The 27,652-nt window shown below is 46.6% G+C and overlaps 1 protein-coding gene across 1 annotated transcript; it reads left to right on the top strand.

Annotated features, from left to right (window-relative positions):
* Window positions 1-972: 972 nt before the first annotated feature.
* On the top strand, window positions 973-27,652 carry HSF5 (heat shock transcription factor 5). The gene is made up of 8 exons (XM_086763386.1): window positions 973-1,501; window positions 4,009-4,323; window positions 9,376-9,455; window positions 11,594-12,139; window positions 14,442-14,664; window positions 15,216-15,250; window positions 17,268-17,490; window positions 27,330-27,652. Exons 1-8 carry the CDS (start codon window positions 973-975, stop codon window positions 27,650-27,652), a joined length of 2,274 nt encoding a protein of 757 aa, XP_086619512.1.

Below are 27,652 nucleotides of genomic sequence, written 5' to 3'. Positions count from 1 at the left end.
GCCCGCTCCCTCGCGGGGCAGCCGAGGGGACGGCGTTGGAGAGGCGGCGGCGCGGAGGCCATGGCCGCCCGGAGAGGACAGCGAGGGTACGGGTGAGGGGACCGGGAGGCTTTGAGGGGACTGGAGGCGCTGAGGAAAGTGGAGGGGCTGAGGAAAATGGGGGAGCTGAGGGGAATGGAGGGGCGCCTGAGGGGCTGGGGGAGCTGAGGACAATGGAGGGGCTAAGCAGAGTGGGGGAGCTGAGAGCGACCGTTGGGCTGAGGTGAATGAGGGGGTCTGAGGGGAATGGAGGGATCTGAGAGGGCTGAGGAAAATTAAGGGTCTAAGGGGAATGGGGGGACTGAGGGGAGCTGGGGGGGGTCTGAGGGGACAGGAGGGGCTGAGGCGGTTGGGCGGTGCTGAGAAAATGGCGGCGCTGAGGGAAATGAGGGGACTGGGGCGTTTGAGGGGAATGGCGGCGCTGGGGGGTCTGAGGGGGCTGGGCCGGGCTGAGGGGAATGGGGAGGGTTGGGAGGAACTGGGGGAGCTGAGGGGAACGAGGGGCTGAGGGCGCTGAGGGGCCGGGCCGTGCTGGGGGTGATGGCGGCGCTGGGGGTAAAATGGCGGCGCTGGGGGCAGCGGGAGGGGCCGGGGACCGGCGGGGCCGCTACGGGCGGGCCGCGCGTCGTGAGCCGGGCACGTGCCGGGCGGCGCGCAGGCGGGGCGGGGCCGGGGACCGGCGGGGCCGTTACGGGCGGGCCGTGCGTCGTGAGCCGGGCACGTGCCGGGCGGCGCGCGGGGCGGCGCGGGCGGTGGGCGGGGCGAGGCGCAGGAGGGGCGGGGCGAGGCGCGGGAGGGGCGGGGCGAGGCCGGAGAGGGGCGGGGCGAGGCCCTCGCACAGGGTCCGTTGGAGCGCGAGCAGCCCCGCCGCGTCATTTGGTGCCGGTCGCGATGGCGAAGCGGCCGGTCGCGATGGAGCAGCTGCCGGTCGCGATGCAGACGCAGCCGCTGCCCGCTCTCGTCAACCCAAATCACTTCCCAGGCAAGCTGTGGAGGCTGGTGAACAGCCCCTGCTTCCGCTCCATCTCCTGGGATGCCCGCGGCGAGGGGCTGCTCGTCAACCAGCCGCTCTTCGAGTCCGAGCTGCTGGGCGCGGGGCTGGGAGCAGCCGGGGAGGCGGCGGCAGAAGCCACCAGCATGTTCAAGACCAAGAACTTCACCAGCTTCATCCGGCAGCTCAACCTCTACGGCTTCCGTAAGGTGGTAATGGGGTCGCTGGGCTTGGGAGCTGTCAGTGGCCACGGCAACGGCCGCAGCTCTGAGGGGCCCATGCACCACTTCCACAACCCCAACTTCTGCCGCAATCGCCCCGACCTCCTCGTCAACCTGAAGCGCCTGACGAGCGCCAACAAGGCGAAGATGGCAGCCAGTGCGGAGGTGCCCAGCCAACCGCACAGCCAGTTCCAGCAGCCATGCAGCACGCTGCTGCCGCCCTCGATGCTCGGCAAGGCCAACCAGCCTGGTGAGTCGGGGTGGGACATGCGGGGCTGCGGTGGGTTTGAGAAATGCTGGGTGGCACGGGGTCTGAAAATCGGGACTCCTCTGAGAGAGGAGCGTTACCAGTCCTTGCTGGTGACCGCTCAGTTCACCCAGTGTAGGAGAACGGTTGTTCATCATGTGGGTAGATCTGCTGCCAGTAAGCATGGGTGATGTGGTTCACATGTGTTTCAGTCTGCTTGCAGACTACAATCCAGTCCCGGTTGTGGGCCACACTGCGAACAGCCTTGCCCCATCTCTCTGGAGCTGGTGCACCTCTACCAGGTGACCGTTGCTCTTCCTTGCCCATCGGCAGGGATGCTCAGTAAGCTCTCATTAAATTTGTGTGAAAGGGTGGGTTATGCGAAGTGACAGCTGGAGTGTCCTGTCAGTTTTGTGCAAAGGGGAAGAGAGCTGGTAGCGAGATACCTGTCGGTTGTTTCCTGAAAAAGAATTACTAGCTAGATAGCTTTTAAAGAGGATTGAATGAGTAGGTGATAGTAGGTTATTTCAACAAAATAACGTTGTTGGAAAACCACAGAACATATTTTCTTTCTTTCTAACTCTCCTTGAGAGGATCTGAGTTTTCCAAGACAGGTCTGAGCTCTCAGAGGTTTATTCCACAAATTCCGTATAAGCGTTGTAGTTGATGCTGTGTAAGGCAGATGTGAGTATCTTGTTTGGCTGTGCTCTTTTTTGATCGAACCAGGAGGGCAGTCCTGCTTCCCAGTCCCTTGGTCACCTGTTAACCGTTGTCTTCCTTGCAGCTGGAACAGCGACTGTGCTGGTGCAGCGCAAGGAGCTGAGGAGAGGACTTGCGCGGCCCCTTTGCGGCTGGCTCGCAGGCCAGGGTGATGTGGCACGTGGGTGCGGAGCTGTAAGGCTCAGTGCGGGAGAAGGGGAGAAGCAGCTGGTGGTACTGCTTCTTGCAGCACCAGCCCGCCTTTAGAATAGAGCAGGGTATCGCGATATTCATCCTAAGAAAGAGGCAGCCTTTTAATTTTTGGGCCTCTGTTCTTGTGGGTGCAGTTTTAGAGAGCTTTTGCTCTGTCTCAGTTTCTAGAAAGACAAAACACAGAAAACATCTGGTTTTACATGCAGTCGAATTCTGACAGGCTGACAAATTTACTGTGCGCTCTGTACTGACAATTTAGGGGCATGTCTTTGCTTTAAATGTGAGGTGATTTGATAGATAAAAGATATTTTTGTTTGCGAAGCCTCAGTCTGTTCCAAATGTCTTGCAACATGTGTTAAACTGTGTGTTAAACATCCAGGAATAATTCCTGTAAAGCACTGGTGCTGCCTAACCTGGCATCCTGTGGTGTCTTATTTATGTGTTCAAACCTGCTAATCCTAATTGCCCTATCCAAAGGTAAAATATGAACAGAGGAATTCTCATACCTCTGTTCATTTTCTGTTTATATGTGGTAAAAGTACTGAATAGGAAATAAACAGTCTTATACATTAACTCTTAATAAATTTTCAGGGCCAGGTGGTATTTATTTAATGATTCCTAACAAACTTGCAGAATAATTGACTGTATGTTGCCCGTTTCTTGAATTAGTTCCCATCAGAGGAGTGAAAGAGGTGAACGTGAGGCTATTTCAAAAGTCCTTTAGAGTGAGAATTGGGAGCTACAGGTCTGAGAAAGCCTGATCTCTAGATAAACCCTATTGACGCAAGCTGCCCTGAAGCTTACCGTTAGCACAGCGGTATGCAGCACTGAGGAAGAGTCACAAGTGCAGGAGGTTTTTTAGGAATTTGATGCACATAGGCATTCTTGGTGTTACTGTCAGCGTTTCAACCAAGTCACCTCTAAAGGAAATTGAGCTGTCACGGTGTAAGAGCAAATACCATTTCACAAAATAGTAACTGACTAAGAGAGGAGACTAAGAGAAAAATAAAAAGAATATCTAGGAGATAATCGAGGTTCAAAGTCTGGATATTTTTGTCTAAACTAAACTAGTTGAGCTGGCTGGAAAAAAGTTGGCTTTGAATTTTTTTTCCTGATGAATGGAATGACTTGTCATAAAGTACTTTCCAAGTCATTTGGAGGATTTTGGCATTGCCCTTCCCTTGCCTGTCTGTGAGCTGTCAGCATGGGAGTTTGGTAAAGTCTTGCTTGATGATTTCCCTTTTTTTTTAACGTATTGTCTGATTTAACACACACTACTTTCTAAATTACTTTGGTTTAGTCAGTTACTATGCATTTTGATTTATAGCACATTTCTAAATGCTGATAACTTGTTACTGCAAGTTTACGGAGAGTGAATGCTCCGTAGACAGTGCACATTGGCACTGCATGCATGTGCCGCTGCAGCAGTTACTGTGTGTTCAGGGGTAAGAATACAGCCTGTTCCTCGATGAAGTACATTGGAGCAAAGGCAGTCTGCCCAAATAATGTTGTAGCCTTGGCTCCTCATATTGCCTTTCATTGCTTGTGAAAACTCCTTTCGTTAACGCTTGTTTCACTTTATTTTGTACCCACTGCAGGTCTGCTGACTGTGGGACAGTTTCCTCAACCTTACCATCAAGGCAATTTCGTTCCTTACTCCTACACGTCACCCGCACTGCAGAACCACGGTGCTTTACCAACGCATACTTTCGGGCAGGCTCCAGTTCCTTCCGGAGCAGGTCAAAATCCTTTTGTGCTGCTTCCAGGGAATAACACTTCCACAGCAGTGTATTCCTGGCCTGTTATGTCTCTTCTGCCACTTGATCAGTGGTCTGTCAGCACTGCCTCTTCGCTTCCAAAAAGCAGCAGCTGCACACCTTCAGCGCAGTACTCACAGAACTACTATCCAACAGGTACGAAACAAATTTCTCCACTTGCTTTTCAATAAGATGTTTAAAAGTGATACTTATAAATATTTATTTCCCCGCTTCTCTGTCATGTATGTATCTCAAGTGAGAATTAGATAGAAAGTGTAAAGTCTAAAAGGAAGAGAGACGTTTGAAGGTTTTCTGTTTGGTATTCCTGTCCCTCCTTCAGATTTTGAGCGTCCCCTGGTGATTTCCCCGATAGCCTCTCTGTTGAGGTTAAGGGGCGATGAGAAAAACTTTTGTCCACAACTAGTCAGTGTTAGCCTGACTTTCATTTTTATTTTTAGTTAAGAATAACTAAGACGCTGATGCTAAAGCACCGAGGACTTGTTGAAAATTAGTATGCCAGTCCCTGGTCTCATGTTTTCCCAAGTTAAGTTTTTAAACTCAAAGATCAGTCAAAAGTACTGTGTAGAGTATTTCATTCTGGTCATTCTGTTTTCATATCTTAATTTTTTTTCTTGCTTAGTGTCTTTATATATATTTTTTTTTATGCGCTGAAGACTAGAAAGTACAAAAGTCTTGACTCCTTTTGTCAAGGAAGAATTCTGAGGAGTTTTGCATCCCTTGTGGACACTGGTGAATGTTTAAGAGTCAGACAAATTTTGCCATATGCTCCTTGCCGTGTGCTGCTTACAGAAATTACTGCAATGGCCAGTGCCTGCATTGCAAGCTGCAGACTGTTAAGTCTCCTCCTAGCAGCAGGGTATCCTGGGAATCACGGAGTGGTTTGGGTTGGAAGGGACCTTACAGGTCATGCAGTTCCACTCCCGTGCCACGGGCAGGGACATCTCCCATCAGACCAGGTCACTCAAAGCCCCATCCGGAATACCTGCTTCAGGTGGGAGATGGTCCCTGCTTCCTGTTTCTGTCAGTTACAAAGCATAGGCTGAAATTCATCATACTGAATTTTAGATGTCGGTGTCTCAGCTGGGCTCCCAGACCCAGGGGAAGTCAGGGGAAGGAAATGCGTGTCTCTAGGGTGCGATTTGTGTAGCTTATTCTGGAGTTTGTCTCAGGGGGAGATTACTCATCTCCTGGAAGTGCCTGTTTTGCAGTAGTGACTGCCAGCGAGTTGAGGGAGACCAGCATGGATTTAGGCATGAGTATGTACATCTCTGTAACTGGATGGCACTAGTCTCTCCCACTGGAGTTATAAAAGTTTAAAGAATAAGTTGGCTGTGTTGTACATGTAAAATCTTCCGGGGTGGGAGGCGGCGGGGAGGGCACGATGAAAGTACACCAAATTTTGCAAGGTACAAAAATTAACGTCTGATTCGAACTAAAAGAGAGAAACTTATGGAATCTGAGGCTTTTGAAAACTCCAAAGAATTCATTAGTACTTCTGAGAAGAGAAATTTGATGTTTCACTAGATAGTGTTATGAATCTTTTAATTGTCGCTGTCACTTGGGACTGTCCCAGTGTTTCTACTTCTGTTCCTGTGTGTCTCTTCATCTCTTTGCTGTCCTTTTTTCTGGATGTTATAACAAGAGTAGCTTGTTTGGAAAGTGATGGTTAATCTTAAAATATGTGTTTCATAAGCGAGGGGAGTAAATAATGTATGTTTGGTCTTATTCTTGCCTCTTTTCATCTTACTTTTGAAGTACCATTAAATTAAATCAAAGTATAACTTTGTCAAAAGATTTCTTTGTATGCATATTCAAACTTGTTTGTTAACTTCGGCGATAATTTCCCTGGTTTTTCATTATGATTCTTATTGAAAGGGCAGTAAAATAAAAGGTGCTCATTTTTTCCCGCTAGCATTAGACCATAATTATTTTAAGAATTTAATTCTGTGTGCTTTCAGCTATCTCCAAAACCTTTGATAGTGGTAGGATTGCATCAAAGAAATGTAGTGGAACTTTATAATCGGAATGTATCCTAATAACAAAACATCAGTCAAGGAGACTGGGTGGGACGTGTTAGTTCTTGGTGCCACCTGGCATTGCCGGTCCAGTCGTGCCTTTCGAACGCATCTGTGGCTGTAGGGTTCATGTACGTGTGATAACCTTTCTGTCGGTGGTAGCTTAGGAGTAGTCATGCTATTCTGAATGATACACCCTCTGTTAAGATAAATAATTTTCTTTGTATGTAAAGCTTGAAATTCACGTATGTGTTGGTTAAAAGAAGATTTTTTAAATAAATAAGCAGCTGAAAACGTGATATTGGTTTTAACACAGCATAAATAGCACCTTTTTTTTCCCTTGAGAAAAGCAAACTAGGTGCGTTAGTAAGGCACTTGTAAAACTAGTTGTAAGATTCATCTTGCCTAAGATTCCTCTGAATGTATAGTAGTTAGCCGTATACGCCTGGGCTTGTTGTCTCCATTACGTATGTAGTCAGCAGAGAGAAACAGGCAGCTCCCAGAGGTGAGTCAGTCCAGGCTGTTAGACGTACGGAAGGCAGTCCGTTTCCTTCTGATGAGCCTGGTTGTCCGTTGGCTGTGCAGGGAGTTGACAGCTGCTGGACACCTGCGTCTAGTAGCAGTAAGGCACTTAATCCCACCGAAACATCTGAGTTCAAACAACACTGTCTTTCCCATTCTCCCTTGTTGAGGAGACCTTGGGTATCATCTTCACTGTCATCAGCCTTTTGGTTGGTAAAGGATCGAAGCTTGCGTAGCTGTGGGATCTGGCCTGTTCCGAGGTGTTCGTTGATTTGGCAGGAACAGGCACAGCTGCGTTCCCTCATTTCCTGTGCAGCTCTGAGTACTGTTGGTCCGGTTGTCTGATGAGCAACTCACTTCTCTTAGGTGTACCTTTTGGACCTGACATGGTAAGCTCACACTGAAAGGGTGGTCTTAAGGTTCTTCCTTCGTGTTTCCCAAGCAGCACGTGCTCAAGGGGAATGGAAGATGCTGGAGAGTGCTCAGCCCTTTGGCCCAGCTGAGCTGATAGTAACGCTTGTTCATGTCTGCTGCTGTCTTGAATCTGTAGAGATGACACATGTATTCCTTCAGTTTCCAACAGATCCGTGCAGAAATTGTTGAAGCTTGGGAAAGGCCTGCTGCTGATCGTAGTGGGTTTGCATTTACTTTTGGGCTTTCAGCTTTCCTGAGCTTGTGTGTAGTATTGGAACCTGTAAAAAGCACGCAGTACAAACGCGTATACATTGAACTGTAAGCGTGGAGCAGCTTTTTTAATGTTCTTAGATTTTATTTACATTTAGGTTCTAACTTCCAGATGCATTTGGCAAGATACCTCTTTGCTGAAACCGCAGCTGGGCAAGCATAGCTGTCTGTGTCTATGCCACTGTGTTAGACGTTACCAGGAGAAGTGCCTGGGTCTCTTGGATCAGCTCTGTCATTAGATCGTTAGCCTCGTTAGCACTCTCCCCCAAAAGCGCTCTGCTTAGCACAGGGGTTGGCGCGTGCTTGGGACCGTTCCTGACAGGCTGTTTGGATGTGGCTGTGTTGACTTGGAAGAGTACGAGATTTTAGTGGTACTAACAGACTCTGCACCACAGCACGGATCTGAATGCGTTTAGTTTACTGGTTTCTGTTTTCAGCAAAGATGAGGAGTGATTTGTTCTTCTCTGTTGAAACACTGAGAGCCCACAAAATACTATTGTCTCAAGAGGAGAAAGATGTATTTAAGAATGTGATGTTAATATTGTCATCCCTCCAGCTGAACTCCATGTGCTTATTTTTGTACCATTCATCCAGTTTTTCCAGTGTTGAGAGAGCAGGATTTAGTGAATGCCTCCGTAATTCTCTAATGAGTAGTTCTCTCCTTTGGAGATAAGAACACCAGCCTTGGTCAGACCAGATGTCCATATAGCTCATCGTTTCCTCTGGCAGGAGTGCCCAAGAGGGAGTGCAGGAGTAGAGCAAGCACGGACTGACGCTTCTCTGAAATACTCCAACAGCGTGGCCTCAGGGAATTAATAAACCACAACATGAGTTGTATTTATTGGCCCTCAGTGGATTTCACTTCCATGAACTTCTCTGTTTCTCCCAGCCAGTGTAGACTTGTAGCACATATAACATCTGCGACAAGGACTTCGTTTCACAGGTTAATTGCATTTTGTGCAGAGCCACTTTTGCCAGAGCCACTCTTTGACCCTGCTGCGTATTAATTAAATCCCCTTTTGCTTTTTGTGTGAATGTGTCTGTGTCCATCTCCCTCTCACTGCACCGTTCATGATTTTACATACTTCTATCTTAGTTCCTTCGGTTGCATTTTCTCTAGAATTTTTCTCTTTTTTTTTTTTTTTTTTTTGTTTTTCTCTAGTCATACACATATCTCATGGTTCTTTAGAAGGATGTCTACTAGCTCTTTCTGTGTTGTTTAGGTCCTGTGTTTATGGCTCCAAACTGCACAAATATTCAGCAACATCATATTAAAAAGATAATAGGTATAGATACTAAAAAAACATATTGGTTGTTACAGCAACTGTATCGTGAAATCCCATGTAAGTGTCAAGCATTGTGAATAAGTTGATCTGACCTGTTTGCCATCTCAAGTTATACTTACCACGTTTACTTACTGTAAACACTGCACTGCACTTGATCTCATCAAGGATTTCCCCCTCTCTCAGAATGATTGCAGATTTAAAAGATTATCTGTCCTGCAAATAATGCCTTTACTTTTAAATTATCTCTGTGTGTCACCGAAAAATAATACCTGCAGAATACTGCCTTATCTATAAAGGTGCTTTTTAGAATAAAATCAGTGTTTAGTTTCAGTGTGTGTGCGTGTGTGTGAACATCTGGGCTCTTCCTAAGCGAATCGACTTTCTGTGCTATGTTGTGATAAGAAAGTCAAGCAGCCAAATCAAAAAGATGGTATGAAGGCAGAAAAGACTCTGATTATGAAGTTCCTCTGTGTGTATATCAGTTTTACAATATCTATTTTTAATATATGTACACATATATTAGAATAAATATTTTTTAAGATGAAGAAATCGGTCTTAAAATCACCTTTCTGGAATTTAGTTACTGTGTGATTATTGAAATGTTTAATCAAAGTAAGCAATAGAACTCTGCATACCAAACAAATTCTGGAAGTCTGATAACTGTGTTTGAATTCTTGCAGCTGCACCTACCCACATAAATGCTCTGAGCAGCTCTGCTGGTCCTGCGGCTCCGATCTACACCCAGTACAGCACTTTGCAGGTGAGTGTAGCACGCTGAAATTGGGTGGAAGCAGAAGAGACTGTGTGAATGAACTGCAGGTTTACGGCCTTCTGGAATGAAGGATATACATTTGAAAATTGATCTGCTTGAGGAAGTGAGGGTAATGTGGTTTACAAATATCTATTTCAAAGAACCACTGAACTTTGAATGGGTAGTTTTGTAATTCAAGTTAGGTTTCAGGGTAGCGGCATAGTTGGTGTCCTCATCAGTGGAGTGGTTTTTTCTGTGTAAGTTTTTTGCTTGACTTAACCAGAATTCATTTTAGTTAACGAGTCCACATTTTTCTTTGAAAAATGTCCTTGCTTGGGCAAAAAGAGATTCTTTAATACTGTGAAAATACAGGGAAACGGCTCCACTTTTTTGTCTCAGGCAGCCTTCTGCAGTCCCGAGTTTCATTTGATGAATGAGAAAAACCAAGGTGACTTCTGGAATTGGCCCCACCTCAAAGATGTCGTATTAAAAATAACTACAGTACTTACTGTAAATGCTGTGTATAGTTCCAGTGGAAACTGCACCTTATTTGGAGGGCCTGGCTTATCAAATATCAAAAGATCTGAAGTAAAAATGCGAAGGCTTCTTTTCCTATTACAGCATTATTCATATACTTTTTTCCTCACAGAGGACAAGCGAAGCAAGTTATACTTACATATGTTGAAAAAGTATTGACCTACCCAAGCTTGATCATCCAGTTTCCTGTTTAGCAAATACCAACCTTTGTCTTTTATTCATGATTTTAAAAAATATAAGCTTATCCAAGATGGCCAGGTAACTGCCAGGGTAACACGTTAGTGTGCAGGTGGTACAGAAGACAGCGGTTTGCCTGTGGTTCTTGCGGAGCTGTGGGGAATAATCAGTTTACCTTTTTTGTGCTCTGAGGTGGATACCTTCCCAAACTTCTGCTGAGGGATGCAGCCAGCTACAGTATTGGTCATCCTGCCCTGCTTTTGTGTATTGATCATCAGTAACCACTAGCACAAATCCTCAAAAGCAGTAAAATGAATGAGCCCTGGCTGACTAAGCATTTTTATCTTTCCTCATGAAAAATAGAATTTTTGCATTGTAACCTTCCACTCAGTATCTTCCAGCAGTTGCAGGAATTCAGAGCAGTGCTGTTGAAGGGGGTTTGCAGGGCATTTTAGGCTGTTAGATCACGCCGTGGCCTACTAGATGCTACTGGCAAAGTCTGTACGAAACTGCTGACGCTGGATAACGAGTGACTGGACCAGTCCAGAAGACAGTGAGCCATACCAGTACGCTGACAGTCAGCAAGGTGATTGATTATCAGCCCTGTTTCTGTTGGATCCTGAGAGTACTTTGTGGTCTCAGAAGGAGAAACAGGCACAGTTGGACATGAAAGCCTAAACCTTGTGCTGGGCCTTACTGAGTCTTGCACAAGTTCAGGTGAGATCAGGTACAGTTTGTTGGGGCTTGGAGGCCAGCTGCTGGGCTAGCGCAGTGTGCAGCTGCCCTGCTGGAACCGGTGGGTGACCCTGACTGGAACACGGGCAGGCAAGGCCAGTAAGTAAATGTCTGCCTGCGGTCTGCTCTCCAGAAAAAGCTACAGAGAGTTACCACGTGGAATGGGAAGGGGATGTACATGGTTATACCCAGACATGGTGGCTGATTAGGGTGTATCTCTTGTCAGGTTTCTGAAATCCAGGTTTTAGAGTTTTGTATTACACTGTCATCACAAGTGGTGACAAAACTGGGAGTTCAGGTACAGCTTCATACTATTTCTCATTTAAAACTGTTCTCCAGCTGTTGCTCGGAGAAGTCATCTCTGGCTGGGGTGCTTGGGTAGACTGACACCTGCCCGGCAGAGGGGTGCAGACAGTGCATCTGGAGGGGTACGCGGCTGCGGGAAGGAACTTCCCTTTCTCTCCAGGACAGTGAATAGAGGAAAGCAAGCGTGCCAAGAGTAAGGTGGTTAATAAAAACCAAGACAAAGTAGTAGCCCCCCCCCCTTTTTATTTTTAAATTAAACCACGCTGTTTTAACTGAAAATAAGAATTTTTCAAGGTTTTGGCTAAGCGAACACTTCAGTTGATTTCTCAGGTTCATTTCCAAGCCTTTGCAGAACCAATGCCCGTCCTATCACGGTAAGCTTTTAATAACAGTTCACTGCATTTTGTTTCTTCCAGACCCAGCCAGCGCAGCCAGCGTATGGAGCTGAGTTTCTGCCCTCTAACCTGCCTTGCAATACATCTGATGCCAGCAACACCACAGAAGTAACTCTTGAAGACGTGTTTCGCATTGTTAATGAGATGCGTTTACCACTCGAACCCGAAGCAGTGGAAGCAGAACTTGCGGAGATGGAGCGTGCAGCCCCGCAGTTTGGTGGCAGTCAGCCGCTGCTGGTGACCAGTAAGAGCAGCAGCGCATCTTCATCGGAGGGGAGCCAGCCAGAGCCTCTTAATCTTGTCCTCCCAGAAACAGCACTTGTGTCAGGAGCAGATGGAGCAGCAGCTTGCTCCCCTGTGCAGGTTTCTGCGCTCCTTCATGCTACCAACGCCATTGCACATGCAGAAAATGCTGCTGCTGAAATCGTGCAAGCGCCTGTGACCACACAGGGAGCGTATAACATAGCGGGAGAGCAACCAAACTACTGCCCAACTGAACTCCCCTTGACGTTTCTTCAGGAAGAACCATTCCGTCCAGCGCTGGTAAGGGTTAAAGGGAGGTAAAACAGCTTTTTTTTTCTGGGAGAAGTGTATTTGATAGCAATGCTGGGGTCTAGACTGGTAGCTTCTTAATAGTCTTGCTTGCTTAGGAACTAAAGGCTTCTTTAATGGAGCTTCTAACGACCAGTGAAGGGCTTGCTTGGTAAAGCAAGGTTTAAAAAAGTAGAGGGAATGACAAAGGATCCCTCGTTAATGAGTGTGAGGTGTTTTAACCTGTGGTGTTGGCCAATTCAGGGTGCTCGTTAGCGTGGGAAAAATGCATCGTGCAGGTGTGTTCATGGTGATGAAGTGGAAGCTTTTTTAGGTTATAACATGCTGTCTTTAATCTTCAGTACAAAAGAGTATTTTGAGAGTTGCCACTGAAGGCAGAGGGTTTTGTTTAAAATGTAGATAATGGTGAGGTTGTTTGTGATCAGCAGTTGTTGAGTTTCTGTTTTCTGTGGAGCCCGTACTTTATGAACGTTTGAGTGGTCCAGAGCATCTTCGGTTGTTGATACTCTGGTGTCTGCCAAGTTGTGGTTGTGCCTGTGCCTGGTCTTCCCTGTGTCCCAAACGGTAAGTCTGCCGTGTAGCGAGGGCGTTCTAGATGTTACTGTGTCCAGGCAGCAAAGTGTTTTTATTTTGAAAGCAAAGTAAAAGCCAGAGATTGACTGCATCTCTTTCTGCTGCATGAGACCTCCCTGGCATGGAGGCACTCAAAATGTCGTTTTTTGTGTGTGTGGAAGCTACTGTCCCATTGTGCTATGGGTGTTGTGGTGCCTTCAGTAACGTTTCCAGCTTGGAAGTCCTCAGCTGGTGCAAACCTGATGGCTCTTAGTCGTTTCCTCGTGGGTACCTTTAGAGAGAGGTGTATGTTCTGATGAAGTTTTTGCAGAGCTCAAGCCTGGACTGGACGGTTGTGCTCAGCGCTGTGCAGAGACAAGCACGTCCTTGTGCGAGTGCCTGCAGAGTTGGCAGTGCTCCTTCACGAGTCTCCGCTCAGGATCTCCAGTGCTGACCACACTTTGAACGTTGTCGGCCCTGACAGCTTTTGAGGCGCGTTTCTAGCGGTGTGTGTTTCCGTTGTCAGAGACCTTTGGCGTTTGTGGTTCAGGCTCCCTGGTTAAGGACTGAGGGATAAGTGTATGAACCGTGGGGCTGTTTGGAGGGAGGTGTTTTGGTGCTGAGGCCCTGTTACTTGTGTAGTTAGGGAGAATCCTGCTGTCGGTCCTGCTGTGATTAGCTGGGTGTTGGCTGGTTCAATAAATGGGGCTGATTCTGTGCTGAAGAGAAACGCGGGGATTTTAGTTCAACGGATTTTCTCTTTTTGTTGGAAATACTCTTTCTCTGAGTAGTCTCCTCTTCCCAGTCGCAAGAGAGGCAAGGTTAGTTTAACCCCTCAGCTGCCTCTTGTCCAGAGCCTGGGATTGTGGCAGGTGCAGAACTCTGCGGAGGAGTCTTGTGCGCCCCTCGTGCCGCTGCACAGTTCACTGTGTTCCTTTTCCCTGAATCTGGAAGCCTTCGGAGGCTTTCCGTAGCTGTCAGTGCCAGGTAGTTCAGAGCAAGCTTAGGACAGAATAGCGGCCATGCACAGAAGAGTTTTACTCGTCTGCGTAGCAGCAGAGGAGGAGCAAATTCCTCCAGCGTTACTACAGGAACACCCGGCCAGCTCTGCGGGGTCAGACCAAAGGTGCGTCTTGCCCAGTGTCAAGGCTCAGGACAATGGCTGCGATCTGATACACAGGGAAGAGCAAGAGCCAGGCGTGCAGGTAGAACAGGGCATTCCTCCTGGTGCTCCCCAACTGCTTTCAGCTTGGAGTGGTACCGTGTACTTAAGTTTCTCTTCCGTGGACTGACATCAGCCCCTGAAACCATGTCAGTTTTAGCATAAGTGTCCTTTGAGCAGGCAGGTGCTCTGCTCACCAGCTGTTGCTCGGAGAAGTCGTCTCTGGGGTGCTTGGGTAGACTGACACCTGCCCGGCAGAGGGGTGCAGACAGTGCATCTGGAGGGGTACGCGGCTGCGGGAAGGAACTTCCCTTTCTCTCCAGGACAGTGAATAGAGGAAAGCAAGCGTGCCAAGAGTAAGGTGGTTAATAAAAACCAAGACAAAGTAGTAGCCCCCCCCCCTTTTTATTTTTAAATTAAACCACGCTGTTTTAACTGAAAATAAGAATTTTTCAAGGTTTTGGCTAAGCGAACACTTCAGTTGATTTCTCAGGTTCATTTCCAAGCCTTTGCAGAACCAATGCCCGTCCTATCACGGTAAGCTTTTAATAACAGTTCACTGCATTTTGTTTCTTCCAGACCCAGCCAGCGCAGCCAGCGTATGGAGCTGAGTTTCTGCCCTCTAACCTGCCTTGCAATACATCTGATGCCAGCAACACCACAGAAGTAACTCTTGAAGACGTGTTTCGCTTTGTTAATGAGATGTGTTTACCACTCGAACCCGAAGCAGTGGAAGCGGAACTTGCGGAGTTGGAGCGTGCAGCCCCGCAGTTTGGTGGCAGTCAGCCGCTGCTGGTGACCAGTAAGAGCAGCAGCGCATCTTCATCGGAGGGGAGCCAGCCAGAGCCTCTTAATCTTGTCCTCCCAGAAACAGCACTTGTGTCAGGAGCAGATGGAGCAGCAGCTTGCTCCCCTGTGCAGGTTTCTGCGCTCCTTCATGCTACCAACGCCATTGCACATGCAGAAAATGCTGCTGCTGAAATCGTGCAAGCGCCTGTGACCACACAGGGAGCGTATAACATAGCGGGAGAGCAACCAAACTACTGCCCAACTGAACTCCCCTTGACGTTTCTTCAGGAAGAACCATTCCGTCCAGCGCTGGTAAGGGTTAAAGGGAGGTAAAACAGCTTTTTTTTTCTGGGAGAAGTGTATTTGATAGCAATGCTGGGGTCTAGACTGGTAGCTTCTTAATAGTCTTGCTTGCTTAGGAACTAAAGGCTTCTTTAATGGAGCTTCTAACGACCAGTGAAGGGCTTGCTTGGTAAAGCAAGGTTTAAAAAAGTAGAGGGAATGACAAAGGATCCCTCGTTAATGAGTGTGAGGTGTTTTAACCTGTGGTGTTGGCCAATTCAGGGTGCTCGTTAGCGTGGGAAAAATGCATCGTGCAGGTGTGTTCATGGTGATGAAGTGGAAGCTTTTTTAGGTTATAACATGCTGTCTTTAATCTTCAGTACAAAAGAGTATTTTGAGAGTTGCCACTGAAGGCAGAGGGTTTTGTTTAAAATGTAGATAATGGTGAGGTTGTTTGTGATCAGCAGTTGTTGAGTTTCTGTTTTCTGTGGAGCCCGTACTTTATGAACGTTTGAGTGGTCCAGAGCATCTTCGGTTGTTGATACTCTGGTGTCTGCCAAGTTGTGGTTGTGCCTGTGCCTGGTCTTCCCTGTGTCCCAAACGGTAAGTCTGCCGTGTAGCGAGGGCGTTCTAGATGTTACTGTGTCCAGGCAGCAAAGTGTTTTTATTTTGAAAGCAAAGTAAAAGCCAGAGATTGACTGCATCTCTTTCTGCTGCATGAGACCTCCCTGGCATGGAGGCACTCAAAATGTCGTTTTTTGTGTGTGTGGAAGCTACTGTCCCATTGTGCTATGGGTGTTGTGGTGCCTTCAGTAACGTTTCCAGCTTGGAAGTCCTCAGCTGGTGCAAACCTGATGGCTCTTAGTCGTTTCCTCGTGGGTACCTTTAGAGAGAGGTGTATGTTCTGATGAAGTTTTTGCAGAGCTCAAGCCTGGACTGGACGGTTGTGCTCAGCGCTGTGCAGAGACAAGCACGTCCTTGTGCGAGTGCCTGCAGAGTTGGCAGTGCTCCTTCACGAGTCTCCGCTCAGGATCTCCAGTGCTGACCACACTTTGAACGTTGTCGGCCCTGACAGCTTTTGAGGCGCGTTTCTAGCGGTGTGTGTTTCCGTTGTCAGAGACCTTTGGCGTTTGTGGTTCAGGCTCCCTGGTTAAGGACTGAGGGATAAGTGTATGAACCGTGGGGCTGTTTGGAGGGAGGTGTTTTGGTGCTGAGGCCCTGTTACTTGTGTAGTTAGGGAGAATCCTGCTGTCGGTCCTGCTGTGATTAGCTGGGTGTTGGCTGGTTCAATAAATGGGGCTGATTCTGTGCTGAAGAGAAACGCGGGGATTTTAGTTCAACGGATTTTCTCTTTTTGTTGGAAATACTCTTTCTCTGAGTAGTCTCCTCTTCCCAGTCGCAAGAGAGGCAAGGTTAGTTTAACCCCTCAGCTGCCTCTTGTCCAGAGCCTGGGATTGTGGCAGGTGCAGAACTCTGCGGAGGAGTCTTGTGCGCCCCTCGTGCCGCTGCACAGTTCACTGTGTTCCTTTTCCCTGAATCTGGAAGCCTTCGGAGGCTTTCCGTAGCTGTCAGTGCCAGGTAGTTCAGAGCAAGCTTAGGACAGAATAGCGGCCGTGCACAGAAGAGTTTTACTCGTCTGCGTAGCAGCAGAGGAGGAGCAAATTCCTCCAGCGTTACTACAGGAACACCCGGCCAGCTCTGCGGGGTCAGACCAAAGGTGCGTCTTGCCCAGTGTCAAGGCTCAGGACAATGGCTGCGATCTGATACACAGGGAAGAGCAAGAGCCAGGCGTGCAGGTAGAACAGGGCATTCCTCCTGGTGCTCCCCAACTGCTTTCAGCTTGGAGTGGTACCGTGTACTTAAGTTTCTCTTCCGTGGACTGACATCAGCCCCCTGAAACCATGTCAGTTTTAGCATAAGTGTCCTTTGAGCAGGCAGGTGCTCTGCTCACCAGCTGTTGCTCGGAGAAGTCGTCTCTGGGGTGCTTGGGTAGACTGACACCTGCCCGGCAGAGGGGTGCAGACAGTGCATCTGGAGGGGTACGCGGCTGCGGGAAGGAACTTCCCTTTCTCTCCAGGACAGTGAATAGAGGAAAGCAAGCGTGCCAAGAGTAAGGTGGTTAATAAAAACCAAGACAAAGTAGTAGCCCCCCCCCCCTTTTTATTTTTAAATTAAACCACGCTGTTTTAACTGAAAATAAGAATTTTTCAAGGTTTTGGCTAAGCGAACACTTCAGTTGATTTCTCAGGTTCATTTCCAAGCCTTTGCAGAACCAATGCCCGTCCTATCACGGTAAGCTTTTAATAACAGTTCACTGCATTTTGTTTCTTCCAGACCCAGCCAGCGCAGCCAGCGTATGGAGCTGAGTTTCTGCCCTCTAACCTGCCTTGCAATACATCTGATGCCAGCAACACCACAGAAGTAACTCTTGAAGACGTGTTTCGCTTTGTTAATGAGATGTGTTTACCACTCGAACCCGAAGCAGTGGAAGCGGAACTTGCGGAGTTGGAGCGTGCAGCCCCGCAGTTTGGTGGCAGTCAGCCGCTGCTGGTGACCAGTAAGAGCAGCAGCGCATCTTCATCGGAGGGGAGCCAGCCAGAGCCTCTTAATCTTGTCCTCCCAGAAACAGCACTTGTGTCAGGAGCAGATGGAGCAGCAGCTTGCTCCCCTGTGCAGGTTTCTGCGCTCCTTCATGCTACCAACGCCATTGCACATGCAGAAAATGCTGCTGCTGAAATCGTGCAAGCGCCTGTGACCACACAGGGAGCGTATAACATAGCGGGAGAGCAACCAAACTACTGCCCAACTGAACTCCCCTTGACGTTTCTTCAGGAAGAACCGTTCCGTCCAGCGCTGGTAAGGGTTAAAGGGAGATAAAACAGCTTTTTTTTCTGGGAGAAGTGTATTTGATAGCAATGCTGGGGTCTAGACTGGTAGCTTCTTAATAGTCTTGCTTGCTTAGGAACTAAAGGCTTCTTTAATGGAGCTTCTAACGACCAGTGAAGGGCTTGCTTCTCATCCTGGTTCCAGCTGGGTATAGGTATGGTCCAGTGCTGTCTCATAAGTTGTGTAACCAGTGAGATGCATCAGATTTGAAATTTTTCCGTAGTTGAAGTGGAAAGGCAAAACTTTCATATCCATCGGCTTAGGTAGTTTTGTTTGATCCTCTGCCAGACAACATTTGGGACACTGAAATTGCAGGAGTACTAGGCCTGAGTGAAGAGTGTGTCCACAGATGTGGTAAATCCATGGTCAGAAGCATGTTCACTTAAAGAAAAAAAAAAAAAAAAGAGATTTCTGTGTGCTAGGCTGATGATATTTGGATTAAAATCTTATTACTGCCTTTTTTACATTAGGTTACTAAAGAGTCAGGTTTCCGCACACACAGCTGTAAGGCTTGAAATAGGACACAGCGTTGCAGGTTCAGGATTGCCAGTGAGGGGGAATTGAAATTCCCTTGGTTTGCTGGCCCACCCGTCCCCGTGCAGCCCAAGGTGTCGTCAGCCTTACTGGGCACTGCAGCATCCCCAGGTCCTTTGTTAGAAGAACTGCTGGTCAGCGTTTCTAGACTTCTCTGCGCATGTAGGCTAATAATAACGTCTTAATAATTGTTATCCCAATGTGCATTTGGTTTTTGTTTATCAAACAATGCAGTTTGATTTCTGCATCCCCTGTCTGATGCTGCTTTTCAGTTCATAGTGTATCTGCTCTTCTCTTTTTTAGAAATAATTAAATTTGTAGAGTTGTTTCTAGAACAGTTGTCGTGTGGAGTATCCAAATTAGGATGCTCACCTGAGAGATCTTCCCTTCTCTCTCTAGTTGTTTAAGGCTGCTTACTCATTTTTCCAGAACTTACTATTGTGTAAATGTCACCAGGGGTGGCGAGGTTTAGATCACTGAGGAAATTTGGATTCTAGCTGGTGAGGGTGGTGTACACAGTCGTCCTCCCTTCTCTTTGCTTTTCTGCCTAGCAGGAGTTGTGGTTCAGATGTCAGACAGAAGGCATTGCTAGCCAAATGGCTTTCACGTGGCCTTGTTAGTGGCCCTGATGCAGCATGAAGGGCCAACGTGTGCGGAGAACTAACGCTGCAGTAAGGAGGGGATCTAGCGAGCGCAGGAGGCGTGGGGGGGAGCCAGCTCTCCCTGGAGTATTCAGTTACTGTGTTCGCACAGGCCTTTTGGAATATTATCGAACGACTTTGTCAAAGAGTGTGCGTGCGTACTGCCTTTCATATATGTAACACTGAGCAACGACAGCCTCAAGGTGGAGAGCGTGATTTTTGGAATTACTAATGTCTTATTACCAAGTGTGACAACCTGCTGTCTTCTGTAAACTCACACATACCAGGTTGCAAAAGCTTTTCTTTCCGTAACAGAAGGCAACATTGCAGGCTCTGAACAATCATTCATCTTTAGGATATTGATTGATAGGATATTGGCAGAAGAGATTAATATTCTAGAACAGGTGACAGTGAGAGCATCTTTCTGTCTAAAGGTGAACTCCAAGTGCTTAACTTCGGGCCGTTGCTTCCTCAGTGGAACAGAAACATAACTTGGTTGTTTGGCTTTGGGGGTTTTTTTCTTGTTTTTTGGGTTTTTTTTAGAATTTTTTTAAACCTACAGATTATTGCCACATGATCATGGAAATGCACCAGTTCAGTAAATGGTTGCCTGCAAAATACATATGGAGCAGCAGCAGAGGGCTCCAAAAAGCAAGCAACACGTTATAATTTAATGTCCTAACAATTGGGTGGGGTGAGATTTCCTACCAGAAACGTGCGGCTCGCATGTGTAGTTTTGCATCACACAGCTCTGTCAGGTTGTTTGAGCTAGATCTGTCATTACTGATACACGTGTTGGTAACAGTGAGTCCACCTGGATTTCTTCAGCTTATTTCTTATGGCTTCTTTGGTAACTGAGGGCAAAGCTCAAACCGTGAGGACATGGACCCGAACTTTCTATATTCTAGTTTTCTGATTTCGCTTTTGCTTAATATGACATTTTGTAAGAGCTTGAGTTTCAATTTGGTAACCTTAATTCTGAGTTAAAAACACTTCTTACGTAAACCACCTAGGCAGCGTTCAACACTTGTTAAGGTGTCCTTTTGGAGTGGAGAAGAGTGGTTACTGTTTTGTCCCTGAAGTGATTGCAAGAAAACATTGAGTGATCTTTGGTTTTATTTCTCTGTTTGTTTGTTTTTCTACAGGAGAGTATCAGTGTTAAATCCAGTATGTCAGAGACAGAAGAGAAACAATTCATTTCAGGAACTGAGCCTGTGAAAAAATTTGTAGAAGAGACAAATTCATCTGCAAAACGAAGCTGCAGGAAAAGACGACGCAGTTCACAGGACAACATGTCCCCTGGTAAGAACACATTCTACGTTTTTTAAGAGATTACTGAGACAGCTACTCTGAAACTGCTACAGAAAGGGGAGATCAGAACAGTTTAGTTAAGATCTGCAGTGCGAGCACTTCGCTGTGCCTTCAGTTAAAATATTTCACTTGTACAGCCTCTTAGCATACTTACCAACATGCATCTATAGATATGCTTATGCTAATTACTTTTACGTGGAAAAGGGTGTACGTTATACCGCTAAATAAAACCTGGAGTTCTGGGAGTTGGGTCAGAAACCTGGGTGTCACACGATTGAGATTAAGTCCATAGATGTGTTTGTTGGAGGGTGACAGTGCTATAAAGGAAACGCTGAGTAACGAGGTGAGTATTGAAGGAACGGGGAAAAAAAACCCAGACTGCTGAAGTCAGTGTAGAAGTCCAGACCTTTTGTCTCGGGTCACTAATCAGATTCTGTACCAGTCTGCTGATACGTATGCTGAAATACAGGAGAAGGAACAAGCAGCAGAACATCTGGGACCAAACAATTCACAAATCTAGCAACTAAAGGAAAAACCTAGATGTCCACAGATTAGAGAGATGTCAGAGGGCACAGGGAGTACTCTGGATCCGTTCTGGAGGAGAAGCTGGTGCAGCCTGCAAGTCTCGCAAGAAGCTGTTTCCCTCACAGCTGTTCATCAAAGAGCTGACTGCAGAGTTTGAAGAGCTGTTGCTCACTTCAAAGGGTAGATGCTAGTTAATAATTCAGCTCGTAACGCACATCAGTTTCAAACATTTAAGTAAGGGATAAAGTCTTTTTGTCAGGAAGCTGAGCAAGAAGGTTGGATGCCATCTTGAAGGACGACAGGGTTTTGTTTAAAACACAGAATTGAGAGTTCTTGTTCAATTACTTCTGGGTATGGATAATTAGCAAACTTTTCAGCTTTCATATCTAAAGCAAAACATTTGCTTAATATGCCAGTTGTAAAGTTATGTACAGGAACATTTTGGAAAGCTGATGCTAATTAGCAACAATTACCATGGAGTCTAATCTCTGGAAATGTGATAGTCATCCACGTCTGCCTTTCCTGTGGTACCTTTTAGGCTTGATGTACATGTAAAGGGTAGAGACAGACAGCACTCCTGAGCCAAACACGCTCAGGCTCCAGTTGGCCCAGAATAAACTGGGCGCATGATACAAGCGTCAGGGCTGGTGTAGCCCTTCTGCTGCGTTTGAGCTGTAAGCATGAAGCAGAGGAGTTTAAATACAAGCTGACTTACGTTGCTCTGAATAAATGTTTTTCTGTCAGTACCTTCTTTCCTCTGTGAGTCTTTGGAAACAGCTTTTTCCTTAGTCTTTCTGTGCTGAAATACTGCATCATTAAAAGTTCCAGGGGTTTCTTCACAACTTAGCCTCTGGAAGTGATTGACTCCCGTCCATCTTCCTCTTTTCCTTTGGGCACTCGTTTGCAAGTTTTCTGACCCCGCACTGTGATGCGTATCCTGCTGTAGAGAAGGCTTTTGTTCCATCTGTTTCAGCAGGCTGCTGACATGATTCAGTTTTCTTTGTTACGTGGTGACATCAAGTCCTAGACGCCACGCAGCGAGAGCTAACATAACGTGGTTCCAAAGCCGCTGCAATGACGATGGAAGGAAAAGTCACTTTTGTGCCAGGGAGCAGCTCTGGGCTGAAACCAAGGGGATAATCTGTACGAATGAGCCAGGAATCAAACCCTCTCCGGTGGGGAAGGCGTTACTTGCCTTTCAAGAACTAGACCGGATTTCTTTGCCATTTTGCAGCTGTTCTGAAGCAAGAGAGACAGCTGTGGCCTTCTAAAATGCAGTCCCCAGGATCTCCTTCCATAGCTGCCAGCCCATCTCTACAGCGCTGTAAATCACTGATCTGTTCTCTTCAAATGAAAAACAATACACTTGACGAACTTTCTCAGCTAAATTCTAGTTCACCAGTTTTAGGAACAGCCTGCCAACCAGGGCCAGGATGGACGATCTCTCTAGTCCATTGTCCTGTCTCCAGCAGTATCTTTGGCATTTTTGTATTACGAAGTAGAAAAGGCCTCAGTAAACTTTCCTTAAGTTATTTTTTCTAGTCACTTTTTGAAGCCATGCAAACATTTAGTATCCACAGTGTTTTTTGTAAGTCAGTGTCATTAACATAGGCTAATTATGCAGTGGGTGAAGAACCCTCCTTTGTTTATTTTGAATGCAGGTGTTTGCTCTAACCCTGTCTTTACTCCTCATGCACGGATTGTCTTTGTACCTGACAGTTTGGCAGAGGGACCTCGTTTTCTGTGCTAGCAGCAGGAGAAGAACTATTTGTGAGTCCTCTTGGGAGCCAGAGGCTGCAACAGTGGGTGCAGAACTGAATTCAGCACTAAGATACATCATTGCAAATGAGTCTAGGCCATGTTGTCTGTTCCCTGCCCGCTTCTTTTCTTGAGAGACAGTGGGTTTGGCTCTAGTTCCTGGCGTGTTTATCGCGTTGAGATGTTCGCGTTGATAGTTCACCTTTCAGGGACTGCTTTTTAAGCCCCAGGCTCTTTTTTGGGACATAGATTTGAAGGTGGTGATGATGCATCTTTCTCTGCTACTTTCTAGTTGAGCTCATCTATAAAATGGGATTTTTGGAATAAATCTGTCTGCTTATGTTGGCAGCATCCAGGCTTGCAACAGGAGTCCTTTTGGACTTCACGAACGATTGACAGGAGGTCTGTAAATCCTTCATGTGTCCATCCCCATCCGCTTTGCGTGGCTCTCCACAGGTACGCTCGGCTAGTGAACATGGCTGTGCTGACCTAGTGTCTGTGGGTCGTGCTTCCTCTGCTAGGAGAGTACATAGGAAGGATCAGATTCTGATTGGAGAAATTTCTGTTGCAGCCCTTCTTTCTGGAAATGGGGATCTCAGTGTGGAGCAGGTGGAATTTGTTACTTCTAGATTTAAGCTGATACTGATACATTAAGGAAAAAGCTTTCTTTCTCAATGGCTGGCCGTATATTTTTTGTGAGTCGTCTAGTCCTTCAAATAATCTGCCAACTTCCTCTAATTTTTTTTTTGCTACAAGAACACAGAGTACTGAGATACTCCTGACTCATATGCATCCATCATTATCATGCTGCAAGGTGCCCTAGACATTTACCACCCGCTCCCGTGCCACTACCGCTGTGTCACTGTGCATTCCTTCTCGTGCACTGCAAGGTACATCGATCTACAGGTGCAATTGCTAAGGGCAGATCTTCATTCAAGCAAGGTCTCCCATGCTGTCACATGTTCACTTGAACTACTTCCTACACCTTCCAGACAAAACCAATTTCATTTAGCTCATTAGTGTTGCTAATAGGTCACAGCGAGGTCTCCTACAAAGGTGATAAGAGTTGATGTGGGGGCAGGCCTGGCTCTGAACTCTTCAGCATCTCCTGGCTGAAGCCCAAAGTGAAGTTGCTCTCAGGAGTTTGAACTGCAGCTTCTTGCTCCAGCTCAGGTGGCGTTGCCTTTCCTTCGCTGTATATTCAGTGAAGGACTTTAAAATCAACTGTCCTGGCAGTCTGCTCTTTTGGATAAGAGGACGTTGGGCATTGTCTCCTAACTTTGCATAATTCAGAGTTGCATTGCTACTAGCCCCCTCATTTCTCCATCCCTACGCATTTTCAGAATTTGTTCCCAACAGAGTCCGGGAGGCAAGTGTCAGAAAGCGCAGAACTGGTGCCTGCTGGGCAGGAACTTGGTAGTGTAGACAAAGAACGAAAGCTGGAGTACTTTTAAGATGTGAATGTGTCCCTTGAGAGACTGAAGTTCTCATGGGTGGCATTTGCAGTGGTAGTGCTGCTGCGACTTCATCAGGGTACTTGTTCACTTTCTTGACCTGCAAGATCTGGCCGTACGTTGGAAGTATCTCCATTTTGCTGTGGATCAATGTGATTTTCAAAAAAGGAGTCTCTTTTTTGTCCTGTCTGTGACCCCACGGGTTTTCTCTAGGACCTTGGCACCAGCTGTGGTGTACTTGGAGGCAGTTGTGCCTTTTATGGGTAAATGAAGGTACGTGTCACAAGCAGAATGGGCATTTCTGTGGATCCTGCCAGGGTTTTATGGTCCTTCACATGTGCCGCTTGGTACCCATGGTAGTGAGTGCACATTTAAATGATATATCTTGAAGAATGGGGGCACTTTTCTTCCAATTTGTTCTTTATGTTGTTTTTTATGTAAAGTTTTGCAAAATTAGAATAATTCCTAGTGAAGACTAGGGAAAAAACAGTAGGCCTCAAATTCTCAAGTTACGGCCTGCCTTTCAGGCCGTATTTTATCGTACCTGATAGAAGAACAATTGCTGTGTGTGCTGCCAAGTGAAGCATGTACAAGGCCTGGTGTTTACTCAATATTCCCTTTTCTTCCTAGCTCTCAAGTTGATGTGCTTTCCGAAGGAAGGAACAGGAGAGTGAGAATTGGGCGACACGTATGTGAAAATGTGCAGCAGCCGCCAGCTGGGTTCCCTCGTCAGCCTCCAGCGGCACTGCTTGGCACACAGCAGGAACTTTGGGTCACTTGACTGCCGTTTAAAAAAAAAAAAAATTGTAAAAAAAAATTTTTCGCTTTCATTTTAGCTTTGTAGGGTAATGGTCACTCTATTTTTTTACACTTCTTCCATTACATTTTCTACTTGTCAATTTATAAAGCATCTAGTAGTATTTAATATCAGAGTATTTAATATAAGTATTTAATATTAGTATTTTATATGAATATTTGAGTATTTATATGAGTATTTAATATGAGTATTTTATATGAATATTTAATATGAGTATTTATATGAGTATTTAATATATTTTATGTGAGTATTTAATATAAATATTTTATGAGTATTTAATATAACTATTTAATATGAAACAATTACTTAGCTGCTTATATTCTTTAGATAAGGAAAGTCTGAACTTTTTGCAAACAAGAAGCCTTAAAAACTTTCTCAAAACTTTCTTACTGAGTAGCAAATTGTTTTTAGTGCTGTGTTTGGCACCTTTTTAATGTCTTTAGAAGCTGCCATACACTTGGCGTAGACAGCGTTTGGTGCTCTCACTGTTTCTGCCTGAAGTCATACTGCGGCCCTTCGCTGGGAGCTGTGTATGAAACAAAAGCGGAGGAGAGTCACAAGGTTCTGGGTCTGAATGGGTCAGAGATTTCAGGAGAGCAGCTATCTGAACGATGAGCTAATTTTCTGAGTGATTAACCAGGAAATGCTCGTCCCTCCTAAACCAAAGCTCTGTTTCAGCAGCAAGTGTAGCCTTTCTGGTGGGTCCCCATTACACATGACAGCTGCTGATCTTTTCCACTGATGGGGAATTCTTCTCTTTTCATAATTCTCCTTTGATTCTAATAGTGTCTGTAGAGATGAGGTATTTGTTATTTTAGTACTTTCTTTTAAATAGGTGTTCAAAACCATTTTTACACTTTTAAGATAGATTGTATTTATATTGCTAGTAGGTCACAAGTTTTTAAATTTATCCTTCACAGTATTTTAAGATAAAAGGGGCACATGCTGTATTTGTGTTGTTGAGGAAAAACATCTGGAAGAGCACTTAAAACATAAATGTAATTGCTTCATGCATGTTCATACTTTTTTATAACTAATTAGAGCCATCCCTGAGCAAAAAGCACAGAGGATTTATCAGGAGCACCTCAGTTACGCCCTCCAGAGCTTTGTGTGGCTTCCAGCAGCGGTCGCTGCCCTAAGTGAACACTGAGCGGTAGGATGAGCTGAGGCGACACCTCAGATTGCTCACCAGCAGGCTGAACTAGACATGCAGTGTGAGGGTGCTTTTCGGGAGGGAGAGAGGGAGCACTGCTGTTCTGATTGTCCTCGCAGATTGTAAGTCTGCGTCATGCATTACGTACATGCGGTGCAGTTCCAGTGACGGGAACAGTGGAAGGCTAGGTGCTTCTGTTCAAATCCTCCTCCGCTGAAACGCTGTGGAAGGCGTTTCTACGTGAATGAGAGTATTCAGGTAGTTACAAGGAAAAGCTGTTTGATAACTGTGCTGCAGCTTTGTCACCCGAGGTTGGTTTTGTGCTCCCCAGCTGACGGGCTCGAGACCGTTGGGTGATATTCCGTGAAAATAGCGGACAGTCTGTGTCCTGCGGTACTTGGTGCCGTCAGCAGTAGCGGGGTTTGAGAGCACCGGTCTGGCCTTCCTGGTTTCCAGCTGTAAGGAGTGGAGATCGTGGGAATTCAGCCTTAGCAACTGGAGCTGCCACCACTTTAATTTACATAAAATACAAAGGGAACTTCTTAGCTTGCCTTTCTTGCTCCTTTCTTGCACCGGAAGATTTTATACTTTCAGAGATTAAAGTCAGGGGAGGCTTAGTGTCTTAATGCTCTGTGGTTCTAAAGACAAATAATGAAATCTTAGTATTAAAAATTTTTAATATCCTGATTTTAGAAGGTTATGGAGCTGGATCTCCTGCAGTAGAGCACTTTCAGAATGCACATGCATGTAAACTCTATCCTTAGCTAGCTCACCGGCGTACTGTGAGAAACCAGGAGAAGGGTACTCGCTGCTTTAGGAAATTCGTGTAACGCTGCATGAGGCCCCACAAGTCTCAGGTCGCTCTAGGCTGAAGGCCTAGCGTTCTATCCCTTTACTGTAGTAAGTTAACTAAATAATAAGTCAGTAAATAATAAGTAACTTCTGTAATGATATTTTTAACTATATTTTTGTTAATGGGAATAGAATGAGATTTGGCTTATGTTAAGGATGTTCTCTTATACCACTGCTTTGGCAGCATTTTTACAAGTTTGCAATAAATTAAATTTTTAAACTGAAATGGGTGTTGCGTTGTTTTTTCTCTGTGTTTTAAATTACAAATGATAGCATATTGTAGTTGAAAAATGCTTCAGCTTTCAGGAGTTCTTGCTACACTTTATCAAAAATTGCCACACAGAGAAGTTTAAAAAAAGCGGGCTCTTGGTTTGTGTAATCTATTAATTCCTGTGGGGTGACTCCAGGGATCACTGCGGTTGCGTGTGTGACAAACCCCCTCATTAATCTGTTTTTTCCCCCGAGTGCGCTTTTCCACGGGCACCGGCAGCGACGGCGAGGATCGCCGCTCGCTGTGCCCGCGTCCCGTTACCGGCCGCGCTCCGTCCCGTCGCGGTGTTCGGGCCGCCGAGGGGAGGGGACAGCTCCGCCCGCGCCGGCCCCCGCTGCCGCTGCTGCCGGGGGGCTCCCGGCTGGGCTCCGGCCCCCGCCGCCGGCCCCGCCGGGCCCCCCGCCCGGGTCGCGCCGGCGGCCGCAGCCCGGCCCGGCCCCGCAGCAGGCCGCGCTCGGGCGGGAGGGGGAGCCCGCGGCCCCGGCCGGGGGCGGCGGCTCCGGCCGCCCCACCCTGA

Source organism: Chlamydotis macqueenii, chromosome 19, assembly GCF_036417535.1.
Source record: "Chlamydotis macqueenii isolate bChlMac1 chromosome 19, bChlMac1.mat, whole genome shotgun sequence".
Classification (NCBI taxonomy): domain Eukaryota; kingdom Metazoa; phylum Chordata; class Aves; order Otidiformes; family Otididae; genus Chlamydotis; species Chlamydotis macqueenii.
The sequence above is the reverse complement of the archived record's forward strand: the minus strand, read 5'-3'. Positions and strand labels throughout refer to the sequence as shown.